The sequence below is a fragment of the Neopsephotus bourkii genome, unplaced genomic scaffold (genome assembly GCF_033783945.1).
Source record: "Neopsephotus bourkii isolate Nb327-2 ecotype Australia unplaced genomic scaffold, CSIRO-AGI_Nbou_v1 NB_1036, whole genome shotgun sequence".
Lineage (NCBI taxonomy): Eukaryota > Metazoa > Chordata > Aves > Psittaciformes > Psittacidae > Neopsephotus > Neopsephotus bourkii.
Window position 1 is genome coordinate 3,919,397 of NW_026901525.1, and position 17,883 is coordinate 3,937,279.

At 45.7% G+C, this 17,883-nt stretch overlaps 1 protein-coding gene across 2 annotated transcripts in view; it reads left to right on the forward strand.

Annotated features, from left to right (window-relative positions):
• CSMD2 (CUB and Sushi multiple domains 2) overlaps positions 1–17,883 on the forward strand; it is a 285,979-nt gene that overhangs the window by 145,246 nt on the left and 122,850 nt on the right. The window contains exons 8-12 of one of the 2 annotated variants that reach the window (XM_061360820.1): positions 564–641; positions 7,480–7,567; positions 8,719–8,843; positions 11,168–11,289; positions 16,575–16,678. In XM_061360820.1, the coding sequence (XP_061216804.1) occupies positions 564–641; positions 7,480–7,567; positions 8,719–8,843; positions 11,168–11,289; positions 16,575–16,678 (517 nt within the window). The remainder of the gene's footprint in view (positions 1–563; positions 642–7,479; positions 7,568–8,718; positions 8,844–11,167; positions 11,290–16,574; positions 16,679–17,883) is intronic. The other variant, XM_061360821.1, reaches the window with a different exon arrangement.

The following is a 17,883-nucleotide window of genomic DNA, read 5'->3' on the forward strand; positions in this document are numbered from 1 at the left end:
AAATTTATCCTTTGCCAGTAATATGGTTTTAATATGGCTCTTCTTTTTCCTGCTATCTTACTGCCTTTCCGAGTGTACTGTTCATGCAGATCATGTCTGCAGTCTTTAGGCTATGGGTGTTCATTTGAGGGCTGTATTCCCACAGAAGCAGAAAATGGCTTCACAACACAATGTGTTCATGGAATAACTGCATCAGTAGAACTGGGTAAAACTAACTCAGTGTTTCATTCCCAGCATCCCTGAGGTTTTGTGGAAGTTCTCTTTTGTGTTTGCTGGGTTTAGTGTGTTGAGCAAAACGGCATTGTGACCTGGGGATGAGGGGCGTTGTGTCCCGTTTGTATTCCTCAGATTAGGTCAGCTTGGCTCAGATCCCCAAAGACACTAGTCCAGACCTAACATGCTGAATGCAAAGGAAACCCCAGTGGTTCTGAGGGGTTGTGATCAGTGAAGCTGTGAGGGATGGATGCAGGATGTCCTGCAGCATATATAGCTGTTGCTTCTTTTTAAGTCATTCCTAAAGCTCAGCTAATTCTTTTCCTTGTCTTTATTTTAAATCTCTGTAGTCAAAAAGCAAATGGAACTGAAGTCCAGAGGGGTGAAGCTGATGCCCAGCAAGGACAACAACCAGAAGACATCAGTGTGTAAGTTTTTTGGCTCCTCCTTACGCTGTCTCTTGGGTACTGATCTCCTTGAACATTTCATTTACTTTCCAGTAATCTCTAAAACTTTGTCACTCTTACAAGTTTTAATGCTTTCCCTCTCTTCCCTCTGCATTCCTGCATCACTTCCTCCCAGTGCTCTATTCGCAAGCATATACTAACTCCTTGAAGTGGGAATGGAGGGGACTGGTGTGTGTGCATTTAATATATACTGTATGCTTCCTGCTCAAGGACAGGCTGGGGTCCATGACTTCTGTTGTCTTTTAGAGTGGACAGTGTCAAACCAAACAATATTGCAAAGTGAATTATCGTTACTGTTGTGAAATGAGAAGTAGGGATAAGGAACCACACCAGAAAAGACCTGTTGGAAAATCTAGAGGTAGTGGCAGTCTCTCTCTTTTTGTCTTTGCATTTTATGTCCCTGCAGAAAAATCAAACCACTGCTGTGCAAGAGCTCCTGATACCAGTTGTTATGGTCTCTGTCACTTACTTCCAGTGTGTTTAGTGGTTGGTGTGTTGGAGGCGTGCACAGAATGCCACTTGGTCACTGCTGCTTGTTCCTCTTGCAGGAGGTGAATCCATTAGGTCCATTCATCTTTACTTCAGGTTCTTTTCAGATCAGAAGCAAGACTTGGAGTTTTATGGTGTGTGTGACTGCGGACAGGCCCCTGGGCTGTTGAGGGATTCTAAGGTTGAACAGGAGGGGTCTGAATTAACTCAAGTTTTTGTTTTATACGAATTCAGAGAGGAGCAGAATGATTTTAAATCAGTTTTTAGAGGTGAGGATCTGGTGGCTCGTTGTGTGCACGGTTCATTACACCCACCAAGAGGTACTGTTTGGACATCTCATTCGTTTGAATTTTGGATGCAAAAGTCAGTTAAGCACCGTGGCTGAACCGGCTGGTGGAAATCAAAGCAGCTCCCTTGCAGGCCCACATGAGAGTGCTCGTGGGCGCTGGGTTTTCATGAGTGAGCCCAATGAGGAGGCTGAAGATCAGGATGTAAATTGCCCCAAATCTCCAGCACAGAACACAGGCAAGGCGCGTTCAGAGGGAATGAATTCTGTTTTTAAGGAAAAGCCCTGTTTGCAGGATGCTCTGGTTAGTGATGTGTTCTTGCCAAGAAGCAGCTCATTGTGATAAACACTGCAGTTCACTGAGAATGAGATTCTGTTGGAAAACAGGACTTAGCTCTGTGTGGGCATGGGAGACAAAGGATGCGTTTGGACTGGGGTATGCGCTGTTGGGGATACTGGATAATGTGGGGAATGGAGTCTTCACCGAGTGAGAAATGCTAGCCTGGTGTGGAGTCATTGGTTTACTGTATACAAGTATTCTGGTGTTGAGAACAGCGGATTCCTGGTTGCCCTTCTTGGGAATGCTCAGCTGGGTCCCTGTCTTGGTTTTACTGTTGCTAATGAACATTCTTAATGACTGTCCCTGCAAGGGGTGCTAGAGAAAGGTGCTGAAGGCCAAGGAAGAGACAGACTGAGATTCCCTTTTTGGTGTGTCGTGCTCTGCTTCTGAGGATAAAACTGTAGGAAGTCTGTGTTGTCTGTGCCCAGTTTATCCTCACCCAATGGAGAGCAGGCTCCAGTCTTCAAAGCTGTCAATTCAGCATCTTGGGTAGTGCTAATCTTGTCATAGTTGATAAGGCAAAACAGAGCATAGGAAGGCAGCTTAGCTGAAAGCTGTTAAGCTGTAATAATAGAGATGGTGATAGTGCTGTGGCCCAAATTCCTGGTGCTTGCCACAGCCGCTTGCCTTCAGCTCCTTCCATGTGCACTGCTCTCAGCAAGGGCTGGGTTGTAAACCCGGATTAACCTCTATCTTGCACAGCCTTCTGCTGTCACACCTCTGCCACAGTCAATTTCCAGCTTCAGAAATGCTGATTCCAGAGAAGGTGGCTCCAGGAAATGGTTCCTTTCCAGAAAATGGAGCCCCAAATGTTCTCTCTTCTTTCCCCTTGCTCTTTAGGTTTGCATGGTGAGCCGGGCCCCTTCTCCTCTTCAACTTTCATGAGCTTAGGAATGTGTGTGCGCACCAGAGATAATTACACAGGTGGGAGAGGCTGGTTAAAGACCTGTGAAGGTCACTGGTGTTGCTCTGTTTCATCTGGCTCAAATGCCAGAAAAACAGGAATTTCTGTGTCTCTTGGTAATGGCTACAGCTGAGCCATGCTCTGTTTCCAAGGACGTTCTTACCAGCAGCGTTTTCCAGTGCTCTTCTCCCTTGAAGAATCCATGGCCACAATAAGGCAGCTCATTCCCCTGCAGGTCTTTCAAAGGACTTCTGTTTGCCCGGATGGACCTGGCCAGATTGAAGCCTGTGTGTTTTATGTGTCTGAATGGAGGCAACGGATAGCCACATATCAGCTGTTGTACTATTTCAGAAAATACATAAAAATACAGACTTTGGGGGGTACTGATTGTGTTGGGTTGCAAATGTTTTATTTGAGACCGAATCAAGTGCCTTGCACTGTTCACGATCCCTAACATGATTTGGACATCTTGATTTAATCATTTTTAGGGGAAGAATAATACAGCTCTGGAGAACAAGATAGGAGAGAGAGTTTTAATTTTAGGTTGCCTTTAGCAGATCACTTCTTTCTTGTGTAAATGTGCATATTCCAGGTCACACAGTGGGAAAAACGCGGTGCTTTGCTTTACCAAACAGCATCACTGTTGCTTTTCTGACCTTTGAAGGAGGCGTACCCGAAGATGTGCTGCTGGGTGTTACTGGAAGGGATTGTACGAAGCAGGATGAGATCTGTGTGTATTCAGATTTATCAACATCTATTTTAAATGTACAAATACAAAGTCAGTTTGGTGGTGTTGACCACTCGTAGTTCTCAGCAAAGTGTATGGTAGGTTCCAGGTACTCAGCACTGCAGCAGTGAGTACTGAGCCATGGAAGAGCCAGGCTGGGGTTCTGAGCGCAGCTTTGAGAGGAGCTGTGTGTGGTCTGAGTAGGGCAGTGTTGTGCACACAGTCTTTGCAAATGGTCTGTGATATCTGCAGGGCTGTGAATGTTTTTGAAGGTGCTCACTTCTGTGCGGAGATCGCAGCAAGATGTGAAATATGGGCTCAGAATTCCCCAGGTGAAAGCATTCCAGCTGCATTTCCAGCAGGGCATAGCCTTCTCTAGCATTAGGGCCTCACAGCCCAAGTCTGTCCCCTTTTCATTCTTGCTTATCACTGGACATGTGAGTATTTAACATCTGCATCAGTATCACTGAGGCCTGGAAATGTTTGACACTTGTCAATGGGAGCAGCTTGACTTTCCTGGATGGGAAGGGCAGCAAGCCCATCCTTGGGGTGAGCATGCTGTCTGTCAGTAGGTCACCTCTGCTGCTTTTAGGGCTGCATTTTGTAACCCATTAACTTGACCTGATGTTTGCATGGAGTAACCGCCATCCTCAGCATGATCATAATGATGACCAGTTAAAACAGCTAACTACTGCCACAGCGTTCCCTCCCTCTCCCCATGCCAGCAGAAAAGCTCACTGCCTTTTGCTGTATTTCTCATGCTGAGAAATGTGGAGTCTTTGTAAAACCTTTTTCAGATGCTGCTTTGGTTTCTATTTGATATTTTACAGTCCTAAATTCAATAAAAAAATCATCCCTTGGGACTCTGTAAGTGAACCTTCTTTATTAATATGGGGAGATGCAGACAACTAAAGAAGGTTCTCAGTTCTTCTAACAGATGGAGTAAATCACTGTGCCAAACGCTGCAATCATAACTGGCTGTTAGGGAATGCATGATGAGAGAGAGGTTGTTGAAAAACTCAGGAGGAGAATGAAGGGGTGGAAAAGTAGTTCTATGGCTTGGGGGAGAGACTCCTTGAGCCTATAATGGAGAAATTGAGCAGTTCATCACAGTTTTTAAGAGCTATTGTTTTTCCTAGTAACCTTGAAGAATTCATTTTGGAGTGCTCCAGCCCAGGCATAGATCAGTCAAACCTTCAGGAAGATGAACACAGTACTGACAGCAAGTTCTCAGCATAACAAATACCTTTTATAACCTTTGGTTTAGTTATATTTGTGTGTGTGTGTGTTTAAAACAAGAGATAGAAGAACAAACAAGTGACCATCTAATCCATCTCCTCCTTTTCTTTTTCCTGTACAAATAAAATGTCCCAACTATCCCAACTAGGTAATGGAGGTATCTTTCCTTTCCCCCTTACTCTGTTTTATCTTAGCTGTTCTCTGGTTTATCTACATGTGATATATTGATATTAATATAATGCTAGCTAATGAGAGGAGAACTGGTTTTAGTCTTTGAACATGCAGTTGGCAACTGACAGCCTGTCTGTGGGGTTGGGTGGTCATCTGTAGCCTTGCTTCCTCCCAAAGCTTGAACCAGAGGCTTGGAGGTTCACTGTCATCCGGTATGGGACATAAGTGGATGTGGTATCAGTGCAGAGTAACTAACATGGGCATGACTGATGCTGTCTGCATAGTCTTTTGGCCATGGGAGAAAGATTCTGGTGTGGAAAGTGAATGGGGTAATCTGCTCTGTGAGAAGGAGCATCCAAGTGTTTGAATGCAGATGTATCTATAGGAGCTGTATCCGTGCACATGTACCTTACAGGCGTATCTCATTCAGTGTGGCTTTGCTCTGGAAAAGGTATACAAGATGAGAAATCTAGCACTTTTCCTTCAATGCCTCATGGACCTGTGACATACAACCCTTGTTTGTACACTCTGTGTGTTAACTTTACTTTGTTTGGAGATATCTGCCTGCACAGTCATCATGCTTGCGTAGGTAGGCAGTGATTTAAGAACCCCTAAGGAAGACTCTGTCCTCTGTGGGCTTTGCTCATCTGACCTTTCATTCCTCAGAAGCAGTTATATCATTGCAGGCTCTAGCAGAAGGGCTCTTGGGAGCTGGTGATTTCATTTTGCAGAAGGATTACCAAATCACTTTGCATCTCAGACCTGCTGGAGATAACGCTTTCCTGGAGCAGGACTTTATCATGGCTGCTTCAGTTACTGGGGCACTGCTGCTGAAACACTGGAGGTGAATCCCTTCTCTGGGCAGGGGCTCACTTCCTCCTGACTCGTACATTTGGAATCCTTGCAAACTGGGAAAGGTGGCAGCAAAGCTTTGTACCTACAAAACACAGCTATCAAAAGATGCTGTGTACTGCTTTATGCTCCTGCCTCTTGCTGACTCGTGACTGAGAGTAGTGTGAGGTTATGAATATGCAACAGAGGGAGAGCAACCTCTCGGGAGCCTGGTTTCCCATCAGACTGCATCTCTGTTAACTCTTGTGGCCTCTGACAGGTGGAGAAGCACCAGCGCATGGTGCTGAACACCGAGCCCTGGGCAGCAGCAGCAGGGACAGCCCTGACCCCGTCTGCTGTGCTCAGGGCAGGGGCTGGCTCTGTTGCGGTGGGGTGGAAGGGGAGGCCAGGAGAGACAAAGGCCCTTTCAGAACAGAGGGGTGTGAGATGAGATGTTAGCGCCTCGAGCCGAGGAGGAGCTGCAGCGTGTCCAGCGTGGGAAGCCAGCAGTGAGGTGTAGATGCTCAGGTGAAACCCTCTACCAGCATGAGCAGAAGCGTGGTCCTTCCATCCTCCTAGGAGCAGCACTGTGTCTTCCAGCCGTAGTGCCTCAAGACACAGGGTGTAATTACAAGTCTTGCTTTTGGTGTGTTCGCGCTGTGCAGCCTGTGTCTGTTGTAGCTACTCCACATGCTTACCTTCCCATGCAAGTATTTACATGCACGTTCCTCCACGTCTTCCACCCTGCTCAGTGCCATGCTCATCTCAGACTGTTGAGCCAATGTCTGTTGTGAAACATGCCTGTCACTGAACCATCCTCCAGTTGGCAGTGGTCTGTGGGGCACTGTGCTAACACAGTGTGTTCTGGAGTATAATTGGGGTTTTCCTTTAGTGCTAGGCAGAGGAAACAGAAACACGCTCATTGAAGTCTCATGCTTCGTTGCTTCAGCATCATTGCCAAGAAGTGTGTTTTCTTTGTGTCCTTACCTTGGTGATGCGGAAAGCTCAGTCACATCAACTCCAGCTCCGTGACAAAGCCACCCCTTTGTTCCATATTAGTGTGTGTTTTGGCAGTTACTGGAATACAGAATTGAAGTCAGTCCGTTCCCAGATCTCACCTTATCCTGCCCGGAGCCACCCCAAATGAGTGCTTGAACTCCTGTTTGTGCCCTTTGACAGGGGGAAGGTGGAAATGGGGAGATGGAGGATGAGGTTTGAAGGTGTTTATTGAGTGCTGCTCACCACTTCATGGATTCCATGTCTGTTGGCAGTTACATTGAGGTTGCTCCATCGAATTTCTCATATTCAGACTAAATGACTTGCTTTAAAACGCCAGACTTACATTTCCCTTCTCCTTCCTCCCTTTTGTCCTGTGCTTGGTTCTTGCCCTGGTATCATACAGCTGCCTTTTCACCGAGTTGTTTTCTCACTGGGTGGGTTGGAGGGTGGTAGCTGTCACCTTGTCCTCTGCAGGTGGCTGTTTGCATCACAGGCTTCGGAAATGGGCTGTTTAATGGGTGTCATTTTGCAGAATGGGAATGAACCCTCTTTTCAGAGGTACTTCTGTAGTGGAACGGAGGGAAAACTGCGTCCCTAGCTGGCATTTCCTAGAAAGACTTGGGTGTATAAACTGAGCTGAAACGATTCCAATTACACTTGTTTCCAAAGCTGTGTGTTTTCTGAAACCAAATGGAACACGTTCAGGTTTTCGAGCTACCAATTGCCATTTTCTCTCCACATCCACCAAGACAGTTGATGAAAGAATGTTTCTTTTGCTATTCTGTCTCTGTATGTGCTGTTTTTGCTTTGTAGTAACTCAGGTTGGTGTGTCCCAGGGACATAATATGTGTCCAGACCCTGGGATTCCAGAGAGAGGCAAAAGAATAGGCAACGATTTTAGGTAAGAACCTTTTCTGTGTGTGTTTCTGCATGCTGCAAAGCCACTGTCTGTAACTGTTGTGTGTGCTCCTTGGCATTATGTAGTCTGTGCTTACAGCCCATCTGCACACCTCTGAATGTGTTCTCTCTCTAAAGCTTGCTGAGACTAGTGATGTGGAAGAATGAGTGTGTAGAAACGTGCACATGTGTGAGAGCGTGGCCCACATGAGGATCTGTAATGAGCTCTCTTTCAGAGCATTTCTCTTTTCACACCATGGGCATTTAGCCAGGCTCATATAATCAATGTTTGTTGTCATTCCCTCCTCCAGTTAAGTGCAGAAAGAACTGTCTTAAACAGCAAAAAAATCACTTCTCAAATTAGCTTAAATCACAGCATGGCCCTGCCCCTGGTGAATTTGAGGTGACTTCCCAAAGCACCGGTACAGTTCCTTGTCGATAAGTATATGTGGTGCTAGGTAATTGTTTTCTCACAGAGTTTAAAACAATGCTGTTAATCCCTTCTAGTTGCTTGCATTCATTCAAAGCAGGCAGGAAGAAATGAGCCTGCTGTTAGCAATGGTGAATCAATATTTAATCGCATTCTGCTGTTGGTGACTGTTTTGTTCACTAAAAGTGTCTTTCAATTTAACTGGCGTCTATCAGATTTTCCTCAAATCCAGACAATGGATCGGAGGGGTGAGGGCAGAGGAAAGAGAGGTCCCAATAGTCCCTAAATGCTGTAGGATAAATTCTCAGCTGCAGTAAAGTGTGAACAAGGCAGCATTGGCTTAAACCAGCAAAGGATCTGAATCCAGAGCGATGGACTAAAGAACAAAGCAGATAAAGATATATTTTCCCTCTGTAAGAATGCTCAATGTGTCATCTCTTGGGGCTGAGTCTGTGCTCCCGCACTGAATAAAATTCCCACTGAAGTTGCATTGAAAGATTCAAATCTGTGCCTGGACTATCACCACCTCAGGCAAACAGCGCCCAGCGCAAGCAAATGCGCGAGGCACAGCTTTGCCCCTCATTCATCCCTGCTGTTGCCTGGAGGGCTGGTGAACTCTCTGTTCACAACTTGGAGAATCACTGGGATAGTCAAGAAGTAAGTGACAAGCCTGTTGCTGCAGAAGCGTGGCAGCTGCTAACCTCCCGCTTTGTTCTGCCTGCTAGGTTAGGCTCCAGCATCCAGTTCACCTGTAACGAGGGCTACGATTTGCAAGGGTCCAAAAGCATCACCTGTAAGAGAGTGAGCGACATAATCGTGGCGTGGAGTGACCACAGGCCAGTGTGCAGAGGTGAGGAGACCAGTTTTATTGAGTTAGAACTAATGAGAGAATCCATCTCCTTAACGTCACCTTCGTGCATCTCCCATTCCATCCTCAACTTGTTATCACTCGGTTCTCAACCCTCATGGGGTCCATGCTCCAGCTCCGTTTTGGAACCCTGCCTCATGGAAGGGGCAGAGCTGGATGAGCCCCTCTCAGTGCTCACAGCCTGTTGGGAACATTCAGCCCTGCACCACTGTGTTCAGCACAGCACTGAGTGCATTTGTGCTCCAGCTCAGAAGTCACTGGGATCTTTATTGCTTTCTAATGGTCATTCTTGCTTTCTGGCTGAGCATGAGAGTGTAATACGAGTTCAGATTTCCAGTGTGCTCAGCACAAGCCTGAGAGGGGAACCTTTGCCTGATTCCAGAAATTCAAGTTTTAAGAAAAACACGGTTTTGTGTGCATGATGGAACTCATAAAGCAATTGCCATTAACTGCAGAGCTTCATAAGCTCTTAGCTCCTGCACCATAGACATACTTGTGTCCTTCGTGGCTGTGTACTGCATCCTCTTAGCAGTGCTTTCTGTCCCCTTCTGTTCTCTTCATTCCAGGTATTTCTTTTTATGGGATAAGGAGGAGAGGGGAGAAAAGGTGAAAACCTGAGATAAAGTCTGGGAAAGCTAAGATAGAGTCTCTTTTAACTGGAACTTGCTGCTGGTAGGCAGCAATGTGGGATTACTTGCGCTGTGGTTCCTCACCAGCAGCATCCCGATTATCCTGTGGCCCAGCCAGGAGCTGACAGTGAATGGAGTTTCCTTTCAGCAGGAAACCCACTAATACCCATTTTGCCTTTGGCCATTTTGTTTTCCTCCCTCTCTCTCAGAAGTCACATGCATAATTATGATATTTGTAATGCTCATAATGAACAACTTGTAATAATTTTAATTAAATCCCTCTAAAGCTCTTAAAGTCAGAAATTGGTATTTTTTCAGTTCTTTTCTCTGTAATTTCATCCACAGGTTTTTTTCAAGGCTTTGGAATCCCATCTAATTCTTGAAACAAGCCTCAAATAAATTGAATCAGTGTAAGAGGATATTTGGCATAAGTATGTGACACTATAAAGGAAATTTATGGTGGCCTCTTGCAGGAGATAAGGCAGGATTTGCCTGTATTAGTAGGATTCTGTGAATCAACTCTTTTTTTAAACTAACTTTTGGGGTTTTTTTCCTTTTTAAAATTTTTCCATTTGGTTCTCATTTCTGCTTTAAATCATTGGGTTTCTGTTTGTTCCATTCTCTTGGTGGCTGTTGTGTTTCCCTCAACTTGCAGTCAGGGTCCTGCTGAGCCAACCTTCAACCCCCTGGAGAGCCATAGTTTCTAATACCCAGTGATCAAACCTCTTGCCGCTGTTGGGAGACTGGTTCTGAGCTTCCTCATCTACAGCAGAATCCCTCTGGGTTCTGGGATGGGATCACATGGGAAGGGGGCAGGAGGGGAGAGGTTTGAGCATCATGGATTGATGCCCTGAGCTCCTTCCTGAGCTGTTTCTCAGCATTCCTCATGTTCCCTTGGGACCACCTGTGCAGGCAGACAGCTTGGCCAGGGGATCATTTTCCATGCTTTACTGCCATTTGGAGGGGGGAAAAAAGCCTTGCAGATGCCACATGTGCAAATGGAGCTCCTTTGAGATAAATTAGTTTTGAGGATCCATCACAACAGCAGGGGCAGTCACAAAACCGAGGCACTGTTCTTCGTGTTTTCTGCTTAAATATTGCAACTAAAGACAACAGGCAGAAATTTCCCTGCTTTTAAGGACTTGCCAGCTTCTACTTTACCTTTTTAAGACATGAAGTTGAGCTGCCCTCTTGGACATGAGTGAACCAAACAAAGTCAGCCCTTGCCAAATAAATACTTGCTGTGCAGTGTTGTGGGGGGCCTATAATGAAGAAAGGAAAATGGCTTTCTGGGGATGTTTAAAAGGAACTGGATCCTTCCGGGTATCTTTTGTGGTGTTCACTCTGCTGGGCATGGAAGTATTTCTGTAAGGGCTTTAACGTAAAACCAGTCCGAGCACTAGAGAGTGGGTTGGTGGGGGTCTGGTGGTCCATCTGTTTGCTGTAGGCCCTGGAAACACCCCTCTCATCTGTTCATCACAGATAAATCCTTCACCTCTGTTCCATGGGAAAAAAGGAATCTTTTGGGTAACGAGCACAACACAGAGCAGCAATTTGTAATTCTCTCCTGCTTCCATATGTCTGCATCCCTACTCCTCTCCTCCTCCTCAGAGAACACAGCACACATCCCAAAGCTGAGACCTCACTCCCACATCTGTCTTCTTGTCCTCTTCACAGCTCGGATGTGTGACATGTACCTTCGTGGTCCCAGTGGTGTGATAACTTCTCCCAACTACCCTGTGCAGTACGATAACAACGCCTACTGTGTGTGGGTCATCACTGCACTCAATCCAGCCAAGGTAGGTCTTGGAGCTGCCTCTCCATGTCCTTGGTTTAGTGCTTTAGCGGAAGTGTTGTGTAGCTGTGTTTCTTCAGAGAGGACTGGCCCCTGAATTCAGCCTTTCAGGTCTCTGTTTCTGCTGTTGTACCCCTGCAGTATAGTAGAGGTACAGACAAGTCCTTTTGGTGCTCACTGAGGTTGGGAGCAGGGAGGCTGGTGGGGTTTTTCTCCCTGCTGGTCTGCATGTGCAATTCAAGTCTGGTGTCACTGATCATGTGCAGAGTGGGGCCTGACTGCCTTGCCCTTTGTAAGATCAAGTCCTTACGTTTCCCACTGGCTGAGGCAGGGCAGTGGGCAGCTTCTTCCAGCCCTGAAAACTCAGCCTGATCCTCTCTCAAGAACTAAACACAAGGACAAAAATTACTTTGCTGTGTAGCTCAAAATGTACTTTCTGAGGTGCTCTTTGTCATCTTCTGCTCATAGAAGACTACAAGTTTCATTCTTCTCAGTGTCTGGGTTCCTGCTGACATCATCTCCAATAGTTCATGAGCCAAGGCGCTGAGCTCCTCTATGGTCCCTTATGCCATGGTCCTTGCCTCTTACAAACCTGCTTTTGTGCTCAGCCTTCAGGTGCTGACCCAAGGAAGGGGTTTCACAAACAACGTTGGTATCCCAGGATCTCGTCTATTCTAGAGATGATTGGAACTGCCCATAGCTGTAACCTTCTCTCTGTGGGGATGGCATCTTGTGCTCTCACTTCCCTCTGGAGCTCTTGCCATGGGCTGGCTGCAGAACCTGTGGAGTTCTGCTTCTTTCTTCCCCCCCCAGCATCAGTTCAAGCCTTTAATAAGGGCAGATCACTGTTGGATTATGATTTTAATGAGGAGCATTCCTATGTTCCAATTTCAGAAGGAGTTTGTGTTTAAAGGGCTGTCATTAGCTGGTCACTTCACCCAGCGGATGTCTTGGTTTGGCTCCATAGGAGTGTTGTAATGACCCAGATTCTGGGAAACTGGAGTGTGGAATCAGGATATTTGTCAGTGCTGATTTATCAGAGTGATTTACTGGTTAATCAGACCCAGGAGGTTCTCCTTCATCAGGATAATGTGCAAGTGGAGAACAGACCACATCTAACAGCAGCTATTACTGCTCAAGTGTCAGCTGTGTTTTTCAGCCTGTGGCCTGCAGACCGTTGGGTACACATTGGCTGAGCATGGACAGGTTGTTGAATACATCAGCATCTTAGCCTGTGGTGTATGTATTACATGTATCTGTATTTTTGTGCATCTTTGACTTTTTTGAGATCAGCAAAATCCAGCTTTGGAGTATATGAAATAGACCTCTGGGTGTGACAGGAGTTGTGCGCTGGATGTAGATGCACCCTGGGTGTTCTGTAGGCTCACGCTTCCACTTGGGTTTTCCGGTACAAATGATGAAGGAGGAGATGGCAATCAGTCGTCAAGAGATGCTCATGGGCCATGTCCACTGTCTTATTGACCCTTTGTCGCATTGCTTTCGTGTTGAATATTGAGTTGAATCCTCAGCTCTGTTCATTTGCTTTTCTGCTAGCTTCATGCACAGGCTTTCCCTGCTCTTCGTCAGCAGTGTGATGGGATGAGTGGCTCCTCTCATTGAGCAACCTGGGCACACTGCCTCGTTGCCCAAAATCTCACTGTCTGTGAATTCCCGCTTAGGGAAAGTTTCTCCTTTTCCTGTGTTTAGCTCCTTCCTCAGCTTTCAAACCTGAGTAATAACAAACCATTGGTAAAAGACCCCAGAATCTGCAAGTCCTCAGCTTTCATAAGTCTTAAAGGGGTTTCAGACTGGTAAGCTCCATGAATTTCAGCAGTTGACAACTTGGAGCAGAGATTCGTTAGCACAAGAAAGCGTAGTTTGTGCTCTGTGGGCTGCAGGGTCATGCACTGTGAAGAAGTATAGCACAACTGAAGCAAGGATGGATCAGTCAGCTCAGCTGTTTGCGTAAAGAGACTGCCTTCTCCTCTTCTTTGAAGTGAGAAACAGTTAATCAGTAATACCAGGCTCTGAAGGGGTTTGGGATGTTTCCTCTTGGAAGCGTAACTTACAGGTAGGGAAAAACTCTCCATCTCTGTGCAGCAGGGAGGGTTCAGGGAAATGCACTGATGAGTTTGGGAAGGCCACTGCTGCATCCACCTCTTCCATTGCCTGCTTGTGTCTCCTTGAGCTACTGTTCCAAGCTGCCGAGATGCTGTTCCTCAGCACAGCACTGGGATTTCCTGGTGTGTGTGTTTTAATGCCAGCTCCATCACTGGTATTCCTACCTAACAAGTCAGATAGTGCTGCCTCTGACAAGCACATGTGGAACTCTGTCTTGCTTACCTAAAGCAAGGTCCATGTTAGTTGAGCATCACCAGGGCTGTGGTCCTTGACTGGAGGATTCACCTCCCTGCTCACGTGGCCATTGTGTGCAATGGGGATGGATGATCTCGCCACTGCACACTCCCCAGCATGGGTGAGGGAGGATTGCAGAGGCACTAATTAAAATGCCTGTAAAATACTTTGAAAAAGCACTATGGGCCTGAGCTGAACCCTGCTGAAGTCAGTAGCAGTCTTCTGTTGACTCGAGTGGTCTTTGGACCAGGTCCTGTTACATGAAGCTTTTAATATGAGCGATGGGGAAACCACTGAGCTGAATTTAGAACTCATTTGCAAGTCATCCATTCTATATTTGGAAGAGAACTGTGAGCCAGATTCACTGAGCTACATAATCCCCTCGAAGTTTGCTCGGAAACCTACATAAACACTGTTATGGGCATAGAGCTCTTCAGCTGACAACTTGGAATTATTTCCTCTACAGAGGGTGACATCAAACCCATTCAGGGGATATTCAGGGTATATGGGTTTTTTTTGCTGGTCTCCGGTGCCATGGGAATTAATTTCAACCACAGTGGAAAAAGAAATCACTTGGGAGCTGAGAAATGCATGTGGTAATTGGTGAATTTGCATCAAAACTATTTCTGGGCCTTCTTGACGAAATGGATGTTCCTGGTTGGTGTTTCTCCTGGGGTTATTCTAACCTGGAGTCTAGGTGGCCAAATAAAGCTCTGTCCAAGCTCCTTGTGTCATCGGTGGGCAGAGATGGGCTCCTCCAGGGGATGATTCATCCCAAATGAAGGTAGATGCTGGCAACTAGGGAGAAGGGGGTGGCAATGAGTAATGTGTGCTTGTAAAGTATTTGGATATCACTGCAAGAGGTGCTGTTCTCCATGGAGAGAATGATTGTGGGTTTTTCCTAGGAAGGTACCTGCACTTCACATCGTTTTGCAGTACAAAGCCTTAAAATCGGGTGTCATCTTGCAGCCTATTTTCATGACTTTGCTAATTGCTTCCTGTCACTTCAGCAGCTTAAAATGGGGGGTTTGTGGCAGCCCTGTGTTTGTGGTGCTGGCAGGTCTCTTGTTGTTTAATGAATCATGAAATAATTTTCAGCTTTCAGACCAAAAAGGAAATAAGAAAATGGATAGATAAATAAATATTGCATTCAGCATCCAGTTCCTGTGCCACGAAGTTGTGGTGTTCACAATACTGAAGTGTAATTAGTTATTTCATTAGGGTCAGCCTCCTTAGACTGCAGTTTACTTGACTGATTTAACTAATGATGTGCGCTGCTTTACAGCTCTGTGTTCTCTGTATTAATTACATTATTCCTCCATTACATGGTTTAATAAGAATCTGCACAGGTTAATATTTTGGTGCTACTACTAAAATTAATGGTTCCAGACTTCTAGGAAGTATCACAAAGGCTCCTGTTCCATGCTCCTGAGGCTTTGGGGTAACACCCTATTTCATGGCTAAAATACCTACTTTGCTTTTCTGTGTATTTGAAAAGTACTGATTTCATTTAGATGATCTTGAGGTCCTTTCCAACCCAAACCACCCTGTGATTTATCTGTAGAAGACACTTGCACGTGGCAGTGCAGTCAGTACATACACCAACATCTGACTTACCTTTTTGTTCTTAAGGGATTGAAGTTGAGTGGCTCTTGACAGACAAACGTTGTCAGCTTCCTACAGAGTCTCTAAAGAACACTGAAAAGGCAGGCTCACATTTTACCTAACGCAGTTAATAGCTGCTTTTGGTTCTAACTCTGGAACTTTTATCCCCCTTGCACACATGCTCGAGTATTTTTAGGAGATGCTGCTTTTATAATAGGCAGTAAATTACAAGACAAAGATTGGATTTTCTGGGCCTCACTCCCATGTAAGTAGTGTAGGTGGCATCATGTATCTGTGCTCGTTGGCACTGGTGTAAGTTCTTACTTACTTTCTAGTTACTTCTGATAACTTCTGTGTTGTCTGAAATAGCAAAAAAGCAGTGTGAAACTGAAGTTCGTAATTTAAAAGTTAGGAAATGTAACGCATTTACAGGCATGTGTACAAAGGTGTGGGTACCTTCATGTGCTTTGCTGGACCCAGTCACTCAAAAAGCTCCAAGAAACAAAGTTCCTGTTGGGTTCTTCCAGTGCTGTGGGTGTAAAGAACTTCTGTAAATAAAGCTCTCTCCCTTTTCTGTTTGTTCTCTCTGTCTGGGGCTGGATCAAGGACCTTTGTCCCCTAAATCCCATTGTAATTTTCAGTTACTTGAGAATCAGGGATTTCAGCAGCAGCTCAGAGACTTGAGCACAGACCTCTTGGCTTCCATGGGACCTCTGCTCCTAAGCGATAAAATAGAGGCTGCATAAATCAAGTGGGCTGGAAGGTTTGGATAGAGCAGGAGAGAAAACGCAGGAACCAAACAGCTGTGGACAGATGTGATGATGATTGTGTTTGCAGACAGCTTGGGACCACGTCCTTGAGCTACCCCAGAAGTAATTCATGTAAAGCCTTTCTTGGTCTGACTGAACCAGGGGAACTTTCTGAGCCACATAGAGGAAAAGAAGCTCTGTGCTTGCACCATATGTAACCAGCCATGCTGCCTGGATGCACATTCAAATCCATGACCGTAACCTCAGGTTTGTGAAGGGAAGGGTAGCAGTGCCTGCTGGAAAAAAGCTTGCTGAAATCCCAGCACGCATATCTTTATCAATAAAGTCATCTAGAAAATCAATAGATAAAGCAGAAAAATCTGAGAGGTAATTTCACTCTGTCTGGGAAGAATTGCTACAGTGCTATAAAAAGGGAGGCTGGTCACCTTTGTGATGTCCTGAAGATATTAATGCTCTTATAAATTGCTCCTCGATAGACAAACAGATAAATAAACCAGACAAGGGGATCTGCTGCCTGCCTCGGCACTTGATTCATATTAACATGCTGCATCTTTGCCAGGTTATCAAACTCACCTTTGAAGAATTTGAACTAGAAAGAGGATATGACACTCTGACAGTGGGTGATGGAGGACAAGTCGGAGATCAGAAAACGGTGCTTTATGTGTAAGTAGCATGTCCTTTGTCCCTGTGCGAAACCCACATGGCAGTGTTTTGCCTGACAAGATGTGAGTGATGTGTTTGGATGGTTTATGTGCTGCTTGTCATTTCTGGTGTGACTGTTCTTGGTGTGTTCTTCCCTTGTCACATTCTCTCAGCCTTCAGCTGACAGAGAGGCTCTTCCCTCTTTGCTTTGCTTCTCTTGAGCTGTCTTTGTTGGGTCCCATAGGGAGAGGCTGAGGCTGTCCAGGGGGCTGAGTGAACAGGATGGAAGTTTGGATACAAGAGCGAATGCAGATCAGGCAGAAACAGAGCTGTTTGGATCCCTCTCCTGTGCTGGCCTTCTTGTGAGGTCATTTTTAACACTGCAAAGTGTAAATCCCTTCTCCTTGAGCGACACCCTGAGCATTTGACACCCATTGTGCATTCGTGTAAGCAGTGCCACATGCTGCTTCAAGGCTGAGAATTGGTTCCCCTCAATTTATACCCTTTAGTTTGCAGATTTGCTGTCCTATGGCGATTTCTTCAGTAGAGGAAGCATTGTAGGTAGTCCCATTTTCCTTCCAGGTCTTCCTGTATCACTTTGTCCCATCTAAATACATTTTTTTAATGGGGGTGAGGTTGGTTGGGGTTGATTTTTGGTAGTTTGGTTTGGTTTGGGTTTTTTTCCCCAATTTTAATTATGAAGAAAGGACTTTGGAGCAGCGCAGGGCCAGTGCAGCCGTGCCAAAGGAAGAGGTGAAATCTCTGATGCTGCCAGGTTTTAGACTGTGGAATTGCTGTGTTGTCAGTATTGTTTGGTGACCCAGTGCTTTATGTTATAGTGCAGCTAACACAGGAAATAAAAGGGAAGTGGATCCCTTTGTAGCACAGGGTAAGTCAGGATCTTTTACAGTAGCCGCTAGAAAATGTCACAAATGCCACAAGCGAGCCTCGACCATCTCTCACGAGACTGTTTATTCTCATTAACCTGATGCTGGTGGCTTCTGTTTGCTCTTCCTCCAGTCAAGTGTCTGTTCCTTCTCTGAAGGGTCAGTGAGAAATCCATTTGTGTATCATTCAAATGTAGCTGTGGTAATTGTGCATCGTTCAGATCCATTTCACTTGAAGAAAGTGATTCTGATGTAGCTTCTGTGAGTCATTCAAGTCAAATACTGCGTGGCTTTATGGAAATCCAAAGTCTAAAAGCCGATGGAGACGTCGGGGTGCTG